We start from the raw sequence: 19,683 nt of genomic DNA on the forward strand, positions 1-19,683 counted from the left end.
ACAGCTGGCGCTGCAGTACAGCGCCCTTAACCACTGCGCCACCCGGGAGGCCCCCCCTTGTGATCATTTTGACCCCACGGGGTGAGATCTTGTGTGGAGCCCCAGATCGAGGGAGATTATCAGTGGTCTTGTATGTCTTCCATTTCCTAATAATTGCTCCCACAGTTGATTTCTTCAAACCAAGCTGCTTACCTATTGCAGATTCAGTCTTCCCAGCCTGGTGCAGGTCTACAATTCTGTTTCTGGTGTCCTTTGACAGCTCTTTGGTCTTGGCCATAGTGGAGTTTGGAGTGTGACTGTTTGAGGTTGTGGACAGGTGTCTTTTAAACTGATAACAAGTTCAAACAGGTGATATTAATACAGGTAACGAGTGGAGGACAGAGGAGCCTCTTAAAAAATAAGTTACAGGTCTGTGAGAGCCAAAAATCTTGCTTGTTTGTAGGTGACCAAATACTTATTTTCCACCATAATTTGCAAATAAATTCATAAAAAATCCTACAATGTGATTTTCTGGATTTTTTTGGTCTGTCATAGTTGGTGTACCTATGATGAAAATTACAGGCCTCTCTCAACTTGCACAATTGGTGGCTGACTAAATACTTTTTTGCCCCACTGTATGTTCATTCCTCAGTCGGTATTGTTTCCTGTTTTTACGCTATCTCGCCACTGTTAAGCTGTCTTGTTTCATGTTTGTTGTTTTATTAAACATTTCACCTGTTCTTGACTCACAGCGTCATCGCTACTGTTGGCAGGTGGAAAAGCCAGCTTAATATCCACTGTCGATCATCCAGCTCTGGCTCCTCTCTCCCCTTGCTTTCAACAAATTCAAGGATTTGAGGGAGGAGAGAGAGAAATCTTTCCGAAACTCTTCCACAAGACAGCCATCTCACCTCACTGTGAAATATCAAGTCACCGTATTCCTCCAGCAACTCGCGTAATTGACAGTGATTCAGTGCCCTGGCAATAATATTGTTCACCATGCACATAACTTACTGCATCACATTCTGTAAGTCACAGTCTTTGAGTTCAGCCACAAGTGCTTCCTGATGAATGAAACGTAAGAAATTTTGAATATCCTGTCCCTTTCTCATCAGGCCCTTCTCCTTCCCTCGCATGTTTGGGTTGCCGTCAGTGCACACAGAAGCCAAATTTCAATATTATTATCAGTCAATATTATTATCAGCAAACAATAGGGCTTTCAGAGTATCCTCTCCTCGTGTTTGTACCTGAAGGGGCAGTAAACATAAGTTCCTCTCTGAATGACTCGTTTTGAGGGAAGCGGACCCAAACACATAATTTAGCAATGTCACATACATCTGTGCTTTTGTCAAGCGCAATACTAAAACATGGCACCACGGATATGTCAGTTATCAGTTACTCACCGATGTCCTCACCGATGTCTTGTTATGGTCGAGTCTGAGTTGCAGTCCCTTAAATTGCTTTGAAATAGCTTCCTTGTTTGTGAAAATTGCATACAATATTTTGGCTGAGGCGTCTGTGAAGGCCTTCTTGTTTCTCACGAGTCTCCAAGCAATCTCATATGTTGCCTCTGTCGTTTTCTCTGCAACAGTGCTAGATCTGTCCATTTGTTGTGGTCCTTTGAGCTGTCCTTTAAGCAAATAAGACAAAGTGAGCTAGTCTCATCATGCAGTACAAAAAAAATACTTGCCTGTCCATTTCTCTTGGAACTTTCTGTGTTCTTCTTGAATCGATCGTATCCTTCTCTTAGCCACCAGAGCCAATTTAGCCACGCTAGCTACGTTAGCTATCTGCATTTCCCCGCCGCCATCTTCCTGATTTTCCTGGTTCTCCGGTGGTTGCTCATTCACAGCTTGTTCTCCAGCTCTTCCCCTACATTTTCAATGTCAATAGATGTACGTTTCTTTTCCACAATAAAATGATCCATGTTGACCAGACTGCAAAAATACCTAGTAGCAAACTGAGATGTGTCGGTCGCTGTAGCTGAGCAGCTGCACTATACTGCCATCTATCTGCCGTCCAGTGAACAATAGATATATTCAATGAAGTGATTCAGGCCTGCAGTAAACACATTGAATTGAAATTGTATCATTGTTATGTATTATGAATGGAAAATAGGAAAATCACTGCGAGCCGCAAATTTAGGGCTCGGCCTGCGGGCTGCACAATGAGTACCATTGATCTAGTATAATGATTAGCCTCATACACATTGTCTATTGGTATCGTATTTAAATTGAGAACATATAGCCCAACAATATGTGAGTTAAGCTATTCTCCGCTTCAGATGCACAATGTCAAGGGTGAATTGCAAATGCCCATATGGCTAATCGCAGGGTTTCCCAAACTCGGCCCTCGGGACTCCAAGGGGTGCACGTTTTGGTTTTTAACCTAGTACTACACATCTGAGCTGATTCAAATAATAATCTAATCAGCAAGCTTAGAATAATTTGAATCACCTGTGTAGTGTTAGGGAGAAGAAAAAAAACATGCACTCCTTTTGGTCCTGAGGACTGAGTTTGGGAAACGCTGGGCTAATGCCATCATACTGTAGGCCAGTGGTTCCCAACTCCGGTCCTCAAGTCTCCCCAACAGTACAGAGTTTTATTGTTATCCCAGAAAAGCACACCTGATTCATCTTGTACACTAATCATCAGGCCCTCAATGAGTTGAATCAGCTATGTTTGTCTGGGGCTGCAACAAAAATGTGCTGTGGGGACTCAATGACTGGAGTTGGGAACCACTGCTGTAGGCTTATGGTTGCATTGGCGTTGCATGCCGTTATCAGCTGCAAAATGGGTTCACATGGCTGATATCCTGATAAAAGAGTGACAATCAAATAAAACTAATTGGATAGCTTACAACTGAACAAAAATGCAGGTAATGTTCATTTGAGAAAAATAACAGACAAATTCGAGTTAGATTCCCTTACCCTCTTCTATTGCAGGATTGTGAGATGTGATTAATCAAAGTTATCACAATTTCATCTTGAAAAATAGTTAACAATTAAAACAAGTAAACACTTCAGAATCAACACTATTTTAAAAATGTGTATAATATAATAAGTAGTCTAACTCGTATGTGAAGGTAAGACATCTTAGTAACAAGTGGGCTATTAGTAAAACATAATTTCAGTTAAACAAAAAAAAGTTAACCTCACTCCACTGATCCCTGATCTACTGGGTGAGCAGACTTCTGTTCCAGCCAAGCAATAGCACACTTGATTATCAACTAATTAGGTTTGATAAATTCAATCAGGTGTTAGTGCTGGGCTAGAACAGAAGCCTGCACATCCAGCTGGGTTGGCCTGCTCCAGTTGTAGTAGGTTTATAAAGTACATTGACTTTTAAACTGTATTTTCTTTTGCAAAATGTGCTAACATAGGTACACATAATTCTTGGTATACAAGGATTTACCCTTATTCTCTTGCAACATTCATTGGGACCTCATCTGCAGACAGGGTTACACAGCTCTCTGTATCTGAGGACAGAAAACATCAAAGAAACAGGCTAACTAACTAGCTAATATGAAGTTAGCTAACTGGTGATATTTAATTCACACGGCTAGCTATACAGTATGTAAAGTTAGTTAGCTACTGTAGCTAGCAAGCTAGCAAACATTATGTTAGCAGCTCATTTGTGTTAGCCTGCACACAAAATTCCTGTAGCTATCATTTTCAAAATATATGTTTTTACTTGAATAGGTTCTCCCACTGCCTCTGTTTTCTGGATCCTTCAAAAAAAGTAAAATAATGGGCAATCTGAAAGCAAAATGCAGCCAGCCATGTGAACAATTGGAGGACTTTCCCCAGACTGACTGATCTTCCAACATGGTGCCTTGTGCGGTTGCTAGGTGATTTGTGATGCAACTGCAAGCCCTCTATACCTCTCTGTTGATATCACATATATTATCAAGCATTTTACACATATTATCCAGATACTGACTGTTAGCGCTTGGTGGTCTATAGCAGATTCATACAAGAATGGGTTTTATGTGGGGCAGATGAACCTGTATCCATATTACTTCAACAGTATTTGACATGAGATCCTCTCTACGCTTAACTGGAATATAAACCACAACACCACCCACTGTTAGCATTTCTTTTTGTGTGTTATAACTATGTATTCCTACCACTATACCATCAAAGGTATTATCTAAGTGAGTTTCAGAGATCAGTATATGAATGTCATCTGTTACTAGCAAGTTGTCAATTTCATTAACCTTGTTTCTTAGGCTACATACAGGATGTTAATGTCGGCTATTTTTAGCATTTTTTGGGGATGCTTGATTGTTTTACTGAGCATCTTATCAGAAGTAGACATGAAAGTTATATTTATATTTGAGCTGATAGCGCAGGGTGAGCTGCACACAGTGAACTTCCTACTAGGGCACACTGCCTCAGTGATAATAGTTTAACTCTGGTTCATAGACATATGATTACTGCATACAATAGCTATAGGATTGACAGACGCGTTCAGGGACTTAGAGGGACATAAATTGGGTTACTTATAAACCTTCTGCTAGCGGAACCCCTCGACAACATCCGGTGAAATGGCAGAGCGCCAAATTCAAATTAAATTACAATAAATATTAAACTTTCATGAAATCACACTTGCAATACACCAAATTAAAGGTAAACTTGTTGTTGATCCAGCCAAAATGTCAGATTTCAAAAAGGCTTTATGGCGAAAGCAAACCATGCTATTATCTGAGGATAGCACCCCATCAAACAAACACAGACAATCATGTTTCAACCCGCCAGGCGCAACACGAAACTCAGAAATAAAGATATAATTCATGCCTTTCCTTTGACAAGCTTCTTCTGTTGGCACTCCAATATGTCCCATAAACATCACAAATGGTCCTTTTGTTCGATTAATTCCGTCGTTATATATCCAAAATGTCCATTTATTTGGCACGTTTGATCCAGAAAAACACTGGTTCCAACTCACGCAATATGACTACAAAATATCTCATAAGTTACCTGTAATCTTTGTCCAAACATTTCAAACAACTTTCCTAATGCAACTTTAGGTACATTTTAACATAAATAATCGATACAATTTAAGACGGGATAAACTGTGTTCAATACCGGACGAAAACAATGTGGAGCGTGCTCTCAGGTCACGCGCCTCTAACAAACAGTACACTTCACTCGGCCCTCTTTCTGAACTGCCCTACTTCTTCATTACACAAAGGAAAAACATCAACCAATTTCTAGAGACTGTTGACATCCAGTGGAAGTGATAGGAACTGCAAGCAAGTGCCTTAGAAATCCAAGTCCCCATAGAATACCCATTGAAAAGAGAGTGACCTCAACAAAAAAAATATCCTGGATGGTTTGTCCTCTGGGTTTTGCCTACCAAATAAGTTCTGTTATACTCACAGACATCATTCAAACAGTTTTAGAAACTTCAGAGTGTTTCCCATCCAAATACTAATAATATGCATATATTAGCTTCTGGGTCTGAGTAGCAGACAGTTTACTTTGGGCACGCTTTTCATCCGGACATAAATATACTTGCTCCTAGCCCGAACAGGATTTATATTATGACTTCCAACGTTCATGGGACAATGTACATTTGCTGCAGCACTACGACAACTCAGAGACACAATGGTAGGGATTATCTGAGCAGGGCTTGGTTCATTGATAAGTCATTGTCTAGTAGCCAAGATGATTTGGATGGACTCTGTCATTCCTGTAAAGCGTCTTCTGTTTCCAGAAGGTGACAAAGTTATCTCTAAACGTTATGCCAATGTAAGGGGCTTAATACAGTTGTATTCCAGCCACTAGGGGGTACTCAGGTGAAGCCCAAGGGAAATAAATAAATATAGTTTAAGTGAATTGGGGAGAGGAAGAAAGTGCTGTAAACTGCTGTTACATGTATGATTAAATATGATTAAAGTCAAGTAAACAGTACGTTTCGTGGTGTAGTTTATATTATAAGCTCATAGAAAGGGTAACACCAACAAAGCTACAGTAATCTTTTCGCCAGGTGTGTAATGCCAGTAGCCTGCTGATGAATCTTTCACAGACGCGGTCCAACGATGGTACCTGGCCTGAAATAATTGGCTGCTTTTTTAGAAACTTTCAAAGCTAGAGTTTTTAAAAATCCATTTTCAGCAGTTCCGAGCTAGCCCTCCTAATGTTGTTTGACCCCACATGGACTACAACAGCATCAGCCCCCTGGCTTCCACAGCATCTTTCTGTAGGATCTGTAAATTAACATACTATAGCTTTACTCATACTCCCATGGAGTATGTCTTAAGTCATCTTCACACAGCTTATCTGCCCATAGAAGCTGTGTCGTTACAAATAAGTATCTGACTTGTTTTTGTTTTTTAGTTTTTGTTTGCTTTTTTGTGTCCACCACACTGGGGTAGTGGGCTGAAGAGGGCTGAAGAGGTATTCTGGGAGAGGGGTGGAGGGTAGTCTGGTGGAACATGAACCTTACCTCCCACTTCCCCAATGTGGGATGGTTATTTCTAACAGCTGTCGATGGTATTATATGCCTATGACTAAATACTTTTTTTTAAGAATGAAAAAAAGAGACAGAACCTTGCAAAAAAATACATTAAAAGGGGACCTTCCGGGTGGCACAGTGGTCTAGGGCTGTTCCACCAGAGACTCTGGGTTCGCGCCCAGGCTCTGTCGCAGCCGGCTGCGCCCGAGAGGTCCATGGGGTGCACAATTGGCCTTGTGTTGTCCGGGTTAGGGAGGGTTTGGCCGGGAGGGATATCCTTGTCTCATTGCGCACTAGCGACTTCTGTGGCGGGCCGGGCGCAGTGCACGCTAACCAGGTCGCCAGGTGCGCTGTGTTTCCTCCGACACATTGGTGCGGCTGGCTGGCTTCCGGGATGCGCGCTTGGATGCGCGCTGTGTTAAGAAGCAGTGCGGCTTGGTTGGGTTGTATTTCGGAGGACGCATGAGTTGTAGCGATGAGACAAGATAGTAACTATTAACAATTTGATACCACGAAATTGGGGAGAAAAGGGGGTCAAATAAAAAATATATATACAAAAAAGTAATTGGAATAAAAAAAATACATTAAAAAACAATTTATAATAAAGAGAGAAATTATTATAAAAAAATGTTGGAGGTAGGTAAACATTTTAATAAAATAAATATTAAAACAAGTAAGTATCTGGCTACTAGTAAAAGTAAGCATAACGCTACAGAGGTGCACCAGTTAGTTGTTTTCCTTATCTTTTGCGCCCTCTCAGACATGGAGTTCCTGGAGGTCCTGACTGAAGGTCTCAACAGGGTTCTCCTGGTTCGCGGTGGCGGTCGTGAGGTCATCACCATCTACTCTTGAGAGAGCAGCCCCCCCCCCCCGCCCCCCCAAGTCCCTGATCCCCCCTTCCATTTGTTTCTGTCAGACACTCCGCTCACACCCAAGCAATACCCCATCTCACCTTGCGTCTCTTCACGCTATCTTCTGTTTGCCTTAAAACACACTCTCACACACACAAACACAGAATCTATTCAGACTAGTAGGATGCTATTTAGATTACCTCACACACTTTAGAGCCTTTTCCGGTCCTATAAGATGTCAGAGGTAGCCTCTTTTAGCTTCATATCCAGACCACATATCATCTAGAGCAGATCGCTCAGAGACTTCGCCTCCCCCTGTCTGTGACCCAAATAACCTACAAAGGAAAGGTTTAGTCCACTTCCAATTCACCCAGCAAGATTATCAATCAGTACTCTGAAATGAAATAGCGTGAAATACTGCCCTCTGCTGATTGCAGGTAGCCATCACTGTCCAGGTCCACACCCTTTGTGCTATTCATAGCTGCCTATTGGTCAATCCACTGGTCACTTGGTTATGGAGTCAAGGATACAGAGGGTTAGGTGAGCTGGGTTGTTCAGTGGGATGTGTGTGTCTGCGTGTGTTTAAGGCTGCGTTTGCACAGGTAGCCCAATTATGATGTTTTCTTCAGTAGGTATTTTGACCAATCAGATAAGCTCTGAAAAATATCTGATATGATTGGTCAAAAGACCAATTATTGGAAAAAATATCAGAATTGGGATGCCTGTGTAGACGCAGCTTAAGTGTCTCATTCATCCAATTGTGGTTTGTTATGAGGGGATGTTTTAGAGTGCCATCGATTTGGAGTCACCTACCTATCAACATGGAGTAGCCTAACGCAAGACTGAACAGTGGTCAGTGGAGAACTGAGGATGTTGACGTTGTGTAGCTAGTCGTGTATATAAGACCCTGCGAAACCACAGCGAAGACAGAATACGAAAAGACTCCTGTGGGAAACCCTGTTCATTAAGTGCGGAGATGACCACCGTCGAGAAAGACTGCTACCCATGGTCATGGTTGGTGGTTTGAAGAGAACTTGGTCATTCTTTTAATCAGGGTAAGTTGTGAACGAAGGAACAAAGTTTGGAGGAAGATGGGAGAGAAACGAACAAGCCTCCGTGATGACATAGATCATGCTCTATGAACTTTGACCTCATCTTGAGTACTCTGCAACATGTCGTCCTCATGCCGCTGTACTTTGTTTTTGCTCTCACACTGTCATCATATTTATACTTCTCCCTTTTCCCCCTTTCTAAGTGTCTATGTGTCCCGTCTAGATCCAGCCACTGTTAGTGCCAAAAACAACAAGGCTAGCTTGATTTAAGATATTGATACGTTGTTAAACTGTGAGGAGCGTTCTTAGCGGAAAGGTAATCTGACAGAAAAGCAGGGGCTCTTTCTCAATGTTATTTCCTTGATTCCTACTATCCCCTTTGCTCGCCTCCTTGGACAGAGGAGAGACAAAGAATCGAGGAAAGACAATTGAAAAAGAGCCCCTGCTCTTATGTCAGATGACCTTTCCACTAAGAACGAGAAACTGAAACGAGACAGGGAAATATTATGAGCAGTGAGTTCATCATTGTCAGACACCCACACCCCTTGACCCCAGTGTGGATCACTGTAAATAGTGTAAAAGCTCTGACGCGTTGTTAATTATGAGTGTAGTATGTTTGTGACTTACTAAAAAGCTTCTAGTGGAGAAAATGTTCCTTCTCTCAACGGGTCGGTTCAAAACTGCTTTTGGATGGCTTAGGCTCCTATCACTATGGTAACTTTCACTGTATCCCTGACGAGTACTGCACCTGCACTGTCCCCCACTGTGCAACAGGTGATTTAATGAATTTACCAGTTCATTAAATGAACATTTTTCCACCTAGAAAACAAAATGTTGTTTATGTTTATAGACAAAGGTTATGCATATTTATATAATAGAGATATAATTTTAATTATCGCAAAAAAATATATGTTGTTTTGCCAAATTTAGATATGTTTACATGTGCCATATAAAAAAAATATTTTTAAAATTAAATCGATCTATGAAAGTCTAATATTGATTTAAATTACAGAGTACAAATTGTGCATTAGGTTGAAGGGTTAGTGTGCAATTAAATAGTAATAGATATAAAAAGTGATGGAATGGAAAAGGGTTACACAGCTATGATACTCACCCCATCCGTAACACTGAACCCTATGCAGTATAATCCAAATATGTGATTTCGTATCCACAAAATTGGCATAGATTTGAGCCAATATGTATGGCCCTGACAATGAATGGATTATTAGCTAATTACAACAAAGACGTATAAAGTGCATTTTGAAAGGAATGTGCAATAGCTGAAATTTGGTCTCACATATTCATGTTATTTATTTTTTTACTCATCTATTTTGTATGTAGATTTCATATGTCTAAGGAATTTATTAATATATCACAATGACAACTATCATCATGTATTTATTTTGTGTTTTGAAAGTCACTTGCACTTGTAGTGGAACTACGAAAAAATATATATAATATATATATATATATATATATATATATATAATAGAGGGTTCAAAACAACAAATTATACTAGTTTATAGAGCTGTTGAACCCAGTATGTATGTTTAAAGTGTTGTTTGAAAGTCAGACTCATATGTTGTGAATTCTGTTGGTATTAGAGTTATTTGTAAATGAACACATCTAAAGGAACATACAAAAGATATCAGAAAAAGGGTAGGCATATATAGAAATACATATCAATGCTGGTGGTTTGTCTCCTCCAAGACTTGACCTGGCTTTACCTATTAACTATTGACCTGAGAGTCTTTCTGGACAGGAGTCATTTTCAGCTTTGGAAGAGAACTTTCCTGAATATATTATACAGTATCTTGAGGCAATACTTATACCATTAGGGTGCAATTTGTTTGGGAGTCCGGGGGCAGTCCCCCCCCCTCCCCAGTGCTTTTTTATTATTTTCACAAATGGCACTTTTGATTATTCCATCCTCTTCAATCCACATTTAGTCTAGAGAAACTCTTAGCCCAGACTGCAACTTTGAACGTTTATCAAGTTGAATTGACAACAATCGTGCAATAAAGTGTTGTTAGAACTTAAAGATAGTAAAGTTCTTTGTTTTACATTTTGATTGATGTGTGAAATGTTAACTGCAATTCACTGGCAGTTCTCTGCCAGTTACATCAGATCTCTTACTAGAGCAAACTCTAGCGACTGGTCTAGCCACTGCTAGTTTTTACATATGGCCAATATATGACTACAACCATATGACTCTCTCCTATTATTACACAATTTGATTAATAGACACTCATATCAACTTTCAAAATACTTGGCTATTTTGGAATTTTACTACAACATTGCCTGCATTGACTGAGCCTTTAATCTATTTATAAAGAAAATATCTCAAATGTTGGTGAAAAAAAGGATTTATGGGAAATTAGTTTGTTTGAATTTCCAATGTGTTTTATAATTACTGTTTGCATGGTCTTATGTGGAAATATTTGTTTCAGTGGTATATGGTGTGATGACTTATATGTACAAGGCAAGTGGTTTGGAAGGGGAGTGTCCTCCATCTACACTAGGGCTCCCTTTGGGGGTCTGTGATTAAACTACAAGATGTTGCTTTGGTCACAGAAAAAAGAGCTTGAGAATGATTGCCTCGTGGTTACATAGTTAGACATTGAAAACAAGTATTTTGCAAAAAAAAGTATAAGTTCACAATATTGTTGTCAATCTTGCTAAATTAATGTTGCGTAACGTAATATGAGTTTATGCGTTGAATAGATGGGCCTGAGAGATGTTCCTTTTGCTTTGTATATAACACTGCAGTCAAAAACAGTAGCCTATGGCGATGTTTGTTGTCCTTTGTTGTACACTGTTTTATCACTGTGGACAAAGTCTTAGCGTTTTGTAAGATTGTGTGCAATATTGTTTTTTACTTGGGGAATCATTTTTCATTTGGTTGTATAACATTGTTGTTTTTCATTGGAACACATTAACAACTGACAAGTTGGTAGTGTGCTCATTAGAATGTTTAGAGCCAGGTCTTATGGACCATAAAGTTATTTTGTGTTCATCTCCTCTGTGGTGGCTGAGACAGAAAAGCACTTTATCTAGAGCTAACACTTGTTGTGATTGAAGGTTAGAGGACATAATCAGTGTTTAATAAAAACTAACTTGCCCAGTTTACACACCGATTCATAGCTTCCTCTGGGTGGTATGAGTGTGTACTGCAGCCAGTTGGAGTAAAATCTGGGTGATAGTGGGATATCTAGATCAGATCTTGACATTACTCTGCAGTTTTTCACTGCAATTATATACTAACTTTTCATTTAATTTTCATCCTTTCACTTTAAGTATGTGCAAGGGCAGTTTTGGCGTGCAGTAAAACTATTTGGTTGTTTTTCTTTTCTCAATTTTTTTGGGGAAAAAATCACAGTAGAGGGTTGATTTATAAAAAAAAAGATACTCTGATCTTGCATATGATTTAGGGTTAGATAAGTATTTATAATAAAATAAACAGGTTTGGAGAGCCTTTAAGCACAAAATATATTGGTGAATAAAAAATGGTGGTTTGATTCATCCTGAAGTTGCCATATTCAATTGTTTAATCCATGAGATATTGCAAGGTGAGAACTGTACAATAGGGGTTGAACAGTAGTGCTATAAATCTACCCTAATAATCCTCACTAATCATGTAACTATGATGACAACGGTCCAGTCGTGAACCACGCGCCACGCTCTAGGTTTAAGCTGCTACGTATGACCTGTGTTCCATAATGATTCATTTCCCAACCAGTGGCGACCCGTCATTCAGAGCCCCACCTGTTTGAGACCCATATTTTTTGCAAAACCCCCCCCCCCCCCAAAAAAAAACAGGGCTGTTTTGCATGTTATTTTGGCATTAATACGTGTCACATATCAGTTTGCAAACAATGTAAAAAATATATAGATATCATTGAGTTAATAAAGCTGCATACTAACATGGTCTCTTTTTTGTTTTCTTGAATAAGGCAGCTCCAAAATGCAGGTGTAGCTCAGTGCTTTCTGTGGTGGTGGGGCAAGCCGGCAGAAAATACGGAGCGTTGCGCCGTGATTGGCTCAGTGTTCTGTCACTCATTGGGACACTATGTCACCGCCAAGTCTAAGGGTAGAGCTAGAAAATTCTAGCCCCTTGGGTGCTGCCATAGAGTTACATTAGAAGTTCCCATCCAAGAAGGCAAATCACGTTATATGTACAGTAGCTTTGATTGGACTGATCATATCAACATCCTACTTTCAAAATCTTAGCTAGCGGCCTCCCAAGTGGCGCAGTGGTCTAAGGCACTGCACAACAGTGCTAGCTGTAGCACTATAGATTCTGGGTTTGAGTCCAGACTCTGTCGCAGCCGGCAGCAACCGGGAGACCCATGGGGTGGCGCACAATTGGCCCAGCATAGTCCGGGTTAGGGGAGGGTTTTGCCGGCAGGGGTGTCCTTGTCCCATCACGCACTAGCGACTCCTGTGGCGGTCTGGACACAGTGCACACTGACACGGTAGTCAGGTGTCTCCTCCGACACATTGGTGCGGCTGACCCGGGTTAAGTGTGCATTGTGTCAAGAAGCAGTGCGGTTTGGTTGGGTTGTGTTTTGGAGGATGCATTGCTCTCGACTTTCGCCTCTCCCGAGTCTGTACGGGAGTTGCAGCGATGAGACAAGACTATAACTACCAATTGGGAAGAAAAAGAGGTAAAACATATACACCGCTCAAAAAAATAAAGGGAACACTAAAATAACACATCCTAGATCCAACTTTGATGTAATGTCCTTAAAACAAGTCAAAATGAGGCTCAGTAGTGTGTGTGGCCTCCATGTGCCTGTATGACCTCCCTACAACGCCTGGTCATGCTCCTGATGAGGTGGCGGATGGTCTCCTGAGGGATCTCCTCCCAGACCTGGACTAAAGCATCCGCCAACTCCTGGACAGTCTGTGGTGCAACGTGGCGTTGGTGGATGGAGCGAGACATGATGTCCCAGATGTGCTCAATTGGATTCAGGTCTGGGGAACGGGCGGGCCAGTCCATAGCATCAATGCCTTCCTCTTGCAGGAACTGCTGACACACTCCAGCCACATGAGGTCTAGCATCGTCTTGCATTAGGAGGAACCCAGGGCAACCGCACCAGCATATGGTCTCAAAGGGGTCTGAGGATCTCATCTCGGTACCTAATGGCAGTCAGGCTACCTCTGGTGAGCGCATGGATGACTGACCCACCGCCAAACCGGTCATGCTGGAGGATGTTGCAGGCAACAGAACGTTCTCCACGGCGTCTCCAGACTCTGTCACGTCTGTCACGTGCTCAGTGTGAACCTGCTTTCATCTGTGAAGAGCACAGGGCGCCAGTGGCGAATTTGCCAATCTTGGTGTTCTCTGGCAAATGCCAAACGTCCTGCATGGTGTTGGGCTGTAAGCACAACCCCCACCTGTGGACGTTGGGCCCTCATTACCACCCTCATGGAGTCTGTTTCTGACCGTTTGAGCAGACACATGCACATTTGTGGCCTGCTGGAGGTCATTTTGCAGGGCTCTGGCAGTGCTCCTCCTTGCACAAAGGCGGAGGTAGCGGTCTTGCTGCTGGGTTGTTGCCCTCCTACGGCCTCCTCCACGTCTCCTGATGTACTGGCCTGTCTCCTGGTAGTGCCTCCATGCTCTGGACACTACGCTGACAGACACAGCAAACCTTCTTCCCACAGCTCGCATTGATGTGCCATTCTGGATGAGCTGCACTACCTGAGCCACTTGTGTGGGTTGTACACTCCGTCTCATGCTACCACTAGAGTGAAAGCACCGACAGCATTCAAAAGTGACCAAAACATCAGCCAGGAAGCATAGGAACTGAGAAGTGGTCTGTGGTCACCACCTGCAGAACCACTCCTTTATTGGGGATGTCTTGCTAATTGCCTATAATTTCCACCTGTTGTCTATTCCATTTGCACAACAGCATGTGAAATTTAGTATCAATCAGTGTTGCTTCCTGAGTGGACAGTTTGATTTCACAGAAGTGTGATTGACTTGGAGTTACATTGTGTTGTTTAAGTGTTCCCTTTAATTTTTTGAGCAGTGTATATTAAACAATCTCAGCTAGCACACATCATCATTAATCAAGTCGACAATCTACTGGCAAATCCTTTTTAATCCTTGACATATGAAGAGAAATGATGAAGAGAAATTATAGATAAAACGTATCAGTGCTCATCGGCCATTGGACATAAACATTACACAACAAGTTTGAAATCGCAAATTCAACAATGAGTGGTTTGGAAAGAATCAGTGACAGTGGCTAACTGCAAGCATTTCAAATCAATCACTAGCCTGCTATTCAGTGGAGTGGCTGTGTGGTCCCAAATCTGGGATTAAGGGGCTCTTTTCCACGTTTAAAATTATAATCATTCAACATTGACCATGCGGTCAATGAAGCATGATTTGTGCCGTGCTCAATACAACTTGGCTTCAGTGAGTTCAAGACAAGTGGGAAGTCAGGAATAAACAAGCTCCGAAAGGGAAAATACGTTTTGTACGGTCATCCAATTCAGAATTGTAAATCCGGCCACTTTCTAGAGCTACGACCTGAAGATCAATGACGTCATCGTGATTCAACCTTGTATTTTTCCGAGTTCCCAGTTGTTTTGAAAGCACCATAAATCCAGAGAAACCAGACTTCGATGACAGAATTTGGCCACGAAGGACCACCACACCATTTTCCTGTTCAAGCAAGCACAGCACAACAAGGTGAGTCCAAAAATGTATTGTATGCTGCTGCATAGATGATGTAATATGCCAGGGAGATATGTATACTGTAGCCTAGCAAGTAATACTAAGTGTATGTTGTGTAGTAAGTTGTTAGTAGCCCATGTGCCTCACCCTAACAATTTGGTATATTTACCCCTCTTAGTTTTATCTAGTGTTCTGACTAGGTGGTGCACATGTAGCTTATAACCTGTTTTAGAGAAACGTAATCATCGAATATTGTAAGAGATGTCATTGTCTGCTTACATGCCCCATTTTATTTATCCTTCGGATCTGACTTGGTGTACATGGAGTACACTGTAAGAACGGATCTTGTTCTGAATTCTGTCGCTGTAAATTTCAAAAGTGCTAAACAAATATTTATGTTGACTAAGTCTGTCCTAGCTCGGTCATTACTACTATAATTTGCGCATGGCTAAAGAAGCCTATGGCTTGGGTCTCCAAATTTCATCCCTGTAAGTTAAGGCCAACATTTCACGGTGGAAAAGTTGATATGCTTCAGTTTTCTGCCATATGACTAGTTTTACATGTCTCCAGTAATCATAAGGTACAACTAGAATGTAGCCTATTGAGAATGTGTTCAGAATGGAGATCAATTAAAGATAGTCATTAAATCATATGCAGAAGCTGTTTATTGCCGTTTCAGAACCATGCATTGATTTAAAAACACCTCGCTACGTACGCCTCTTGGAAGAGGGAACACAACACCCTGCTACAACTCAACTCCCCGTGGAGTGAAAGATGAATGGGATTGTAGGTGCGGGTAAGGATGACAAAGGCAGAGAATTGACCATTTACTGAGAATTTATTCCTTCACACTGTACATTTTGGGAAAAGGGGCTGGACAGAACCAAAGCAAATAAAGTAAAAGTTAAAGAGCCCCCTCTCCAAACTTACCTACCTACCCACTACTTACCAAATATTTTAGCACCACCTGGTGCGCTAACCAAAATACAGGGGGAGGTCGGCCCAGGTCTTACCTAGTGTGCATAGACAGTAAATACTACAGGTTATGTATGCCCGCAGGCCTCTTGCCTAAGCACTCCCTAGGTGCTTTCCCCTTCCCCCCTGGGAACAAAAAGCCTGTCTCTGAGCAACAACCAACACAGGACATAACCATCAGATCCTTCTCAGCAACAACCAACACAGGACATACAAATAAGCTCTCTGTCTGAGCAACAAACACAGAACATAACCATCAGCTCTCTCTCAGCAAAGGAACACTGGCTTTTCTAGCTGGAGAAGGAGTCTGTCATGGGATACAGTTGTATCCTCTGACAAGAGGGTGGGGTCAGCTCCAATTAGCAATGGGGCCGACCAATCCACTGCTTGGGGGAATCCAGGAAGCCATTTCCTGAAACATACACATACAAAAAAAAAACACAACACAAAAACTGTGGAACGTAACACACCTTTTCATGATCTGTAGGCATCAAGTGAAAATGTGTTGGGAGAGCCTTTATGGATGAAAGAAAAAGAAAAGTGATTTGATGAATTCTGAAAATTGCCAACTTCAGTTCTTCAACCCATGGTAATGTTGGAAGATTAGTGTACATAGAATTATAATAGGGATAATAGTATACAACTGGTCTATTGCCCACATGGAACTATGTGACCATGGAATTATGTGATGACAAGTTCAAGTTTTGCGCCAAGGTTGGCAGCCGTCGCAGTGGGATGCACTGCTGCAGAGGAAGAAAAAAAACAGTCAATGTGCTGCTGTTTATGCTGTAATGAGTTCAATTAAAGTTCAAGAACAGACTACTGTAAATGGAGGCGCAAAACCCAGCTTTGCCATTTGATGGCAATGTTGAGAGCCTTACCTGCATGTGAGTCGGCTCTTACGATGCATTCCCTCTTGACCCTCAAATACTCTGGGACTGTCCAGCTCCTCTGGAGTCAAGAACCTAGGACATCAAAGAGAAAAGTCTTACTTCATGTCAGACACACATACAAACCCCACTATGACAATTTACACACAATGGGACGATCTGAAGGGCACCATTCTGTGACGTTCTCCTCATTCCATTGCGGCGGCAGGGTAGCCTAGTGGTTAGAGCATTGGAACCGGAATAGGAACCGGAAGGTTGCAAGTTCAAACCGCTGAGCTGACAAGGTACAAATCTGTTGTTATGCCCCTGAACAGGCAGTTAACCCACTGTTCCTAGGCTGTCATTGAAAATAAGAATTTGTTCTTAACTGACTTGCCTAGTTAAATAAAGGTAAAAAATCAAATTAAAAAAATCTGGTTTGGATGGAAATTTACATAAAAAGCATTGTCATGTGCAACAGCACAAATTCAAGCAATGACAGTCTACCAGAGAGAGATGGAGGGAAAACAAGTAGGAGAAAATTAGATGGTGAAACAGAATGGCTGTTAGGACGGTGAAATAGAACTAATAGGCGTTAACATTACAATATACACTGCTCAAAAAAATAAAGGGAACACTAAAATATCACATCTGAATGAATGAAATATTCTTATTAAATACTTTTTTCTTTACACAACAAAATCACACAAAAATTATCAATGGAAATCAAATTTATCAACCCATGGAGGTCTGGATTTGGAGTCACACTCAAAATTAAAGTGGAAAACCACACTACAGGCTGATCCAACTTTGATGTAATGTCCTTAAAACAAGTCAAAATGAGGCTCAGTAGTGTGTGTGGCCTCCATGTGTATGACCTCCCTACAACGCCTGATCATGCTCCTGATGAGGTGGCGGATGGTCTCCTGAGGGATCTCCTCCCAGACCTGGACTAAAGCATCCGCCAACTCCTGGACAGTCTGTGGTGCAACGTGGCGTTGGTGGATGGAGCGAGACATGATGTCCCAGATGAGCTCAATTGGATTCAGGTCTGGGGAACGGGCGGGCCAGTCCATAGCATCAATGCCTTCCTCTTGCAGGAACTGCTGACACACTCCAGCCACATGAGGTCTAGCATGGTCTTGCATTAGGAGGAACCCAGGGCAACCGCACCAGCATATGGTCTCAAAGGGGTCTGAGGATCTCATCTCGGTACCTAATGGTAGTCAGGCTACCTCTGGTGAGCGCATGGATGACTGACCCACCGCCAAACCGGTCATGCTGGAGGATGTTGCAAGCAACAGAACGTTCTCCACGGCGTCTCCAGACTCTGTCACGTCTGTCACGTGCTCAGTGTGAACCTGCTTTCATCTGTGAAGAGCACAGGGCGCCAGTGGCGAATTTGCCAATCTTGGTGTTCTCTGGCAAATGCCAAACGTCCTGCATGGTGTTGGGCTGTAAGCACAACCCCCACCTGTGGACGTTGGGCCCTCATTACCACCCTCATGGAGTCTGTTTCTGACCGTTTGAGCAGACACATGCACATTTGTGGCCTGCTGGAGGTCATTTTGCAGGGCTCTGGCAGTGCTCCTCCTGCTCCTCCTTGCACAAAGGCGGAGATAGCGGTCCTGCTGCTGGGTTGTTGCCCTCCTACGGCCTCCTCCACGTCTCCTGATGTACTGGCCTGTCTCCTGGTAGCGCCTCCATGCTCTGGACACTACGCTGACAGACACAGCAAACCTTCTTGCCACAGCTCGCATTGATGTGCCATCCTGGATGAGCTGCACTACCTGAGCCACTTGTGTGGGTTGTAGACTCCGTCTCATGCTACCACTAGAGTGAAATCACCGCCAGCATTCAAAAGTGACCAAAACATCAGCCAGGAAGCATAGGAACTGAGAAGTGGTCTGTGGTTATCACCTGCAGAACCACTCCTTTATTGGGGGTGTCTTGCTAATTGCCTATATTTTCCACCTGTTGTCTATTCAATTTGCACAACAGCATGTGAAATGTATTATCAATCAGTGTTGCTTCCTAAAAGTGGACAGTTTGATTTCACAGAAGTGTGATTGACTTGGAGTTACATTGTGTTGTTTAAGTGTTCCCTTTATTTTTTTGAGTAGTGTATTTTCAAGTCACCTCGCACAGCCGCGATCGGTCGTGTGTTTTCCAGTTGCGCCATCAAAGTAGAAGTTCTGATCTTCTTTCGGGATCACGGGGAAAACTGCATTTTCTTTGCGACTGAGGCTGAGCATCCCCACAAAGCAGAACAGCCTCCCATGTTTGTTTACTTTTTGTTTTGTCTTCATCAACTGACACATACACTGCAATGGCCAAATTATCCACCAAGATGCGAAATAATACAAATTTGGGTCACCAGAAACTAATAGTAAACAACAAACCAACAACCATCCCAATTTGAGGTGCGGAACCTAACAGTCTACGCAATTTGATACGCGCTAGTATTGCGCTGTCATGGGACCAGCTCATCGCGAAGTCGTTACTAAGTTACAACAGCCACAAAGCCATATTTATATCTAAACCCCGCCTATTTGTACACTTTCTCTACTTAAAATCGTATTTTAAGCCTATCGTTAACCACACCGCTAACATTAGTCATAACCCTAAATTAAGACCAACAAACACATTTTTGTTTTCATTGATATAGCCTAGTTTTACTTTGTGGCTGTCGTAACTAGTGACAACCCATCACGAGCTCCAACTAACAAATTATTAACATTGCATGAAATTTTACCCCAAAATGTTTAATTTGGGTTGACCCTGCTGTTGGGAGCGTCGGGGACT

General features: G+C 42.1%; 2 protein-coding genes across 5 annotated transcripts in view; one reads left to right on the top strand and one right to left on the bottom strand.

The window, feature by feature from the left end:
- LOC110493888 (solute carrier family 12 member 5) overlaps positions 1-11,872 on the top strand; it is a 321,210-nt gene extending 309,338 nt beyond the window's left edge. For 2 of the 3 annotated variants that reach the window (XM_036949870.1, XM_021568451.2), the window contains one exon: positions 7,201-11,872. In XM_036949870.1, the coding sequence (XP_036805765.1) occupies positions 7,201-7,292 (92 nt within the window). In that variant the 3' untranslated portion in view covers positions 7,293-11,872. The remainder of the gene's footprint in view (positions 1-7,200) is intronic. The other variant, XM_036949871.1, reaches the window with a different exon arrangement.
- A 3,981-nt stretch (positions 11,873-15,853) lies between these two features.
- The window catches only part of LOC110493891 (phospholipid transfer protein), a 40,095-nt gene continuing 36,265 nt past the window's right edge, over positions 15,854-19,683 (bottom strand). The window contains exons 16-17 of one of the 2 annotated variants that reach the window (XM_036949877.1): positions 16,891-16,974; positions 15,854-16,421 (exon numbers count right to left, since the gene is read on the bottom strand). In XM_036949877.1, coding sequence (XP_036805772.1) covers positions 16,933-16,974 — 42 coding nt within the window. In that variant the 3' untranslated portion in view covers positions 15,854-16,421; positions 16,891-16,932. Of the gene's footprint in view, positions 16,753-16,890; positions 16,975-19,683 lie in introns of both variants that reach the window. The other variant, XM_021568455.2, reaches the window with a different exon arrangement.

Source organism: Oncorhynchus mykiss, chromosome 17, assembly GCF_013265735.2.
Source record: "Oncorhynchus mykiss isolate Arlee chromosome 17, USDA_OmykA_1.1, whole genome shotgun sequence".
NCBI lineage: Eukaryota > Metazoa > Chordata > Actinopteri > Salmoniformes > Salmonidae > Oncorhynchus > Oncorhynchus mykiss.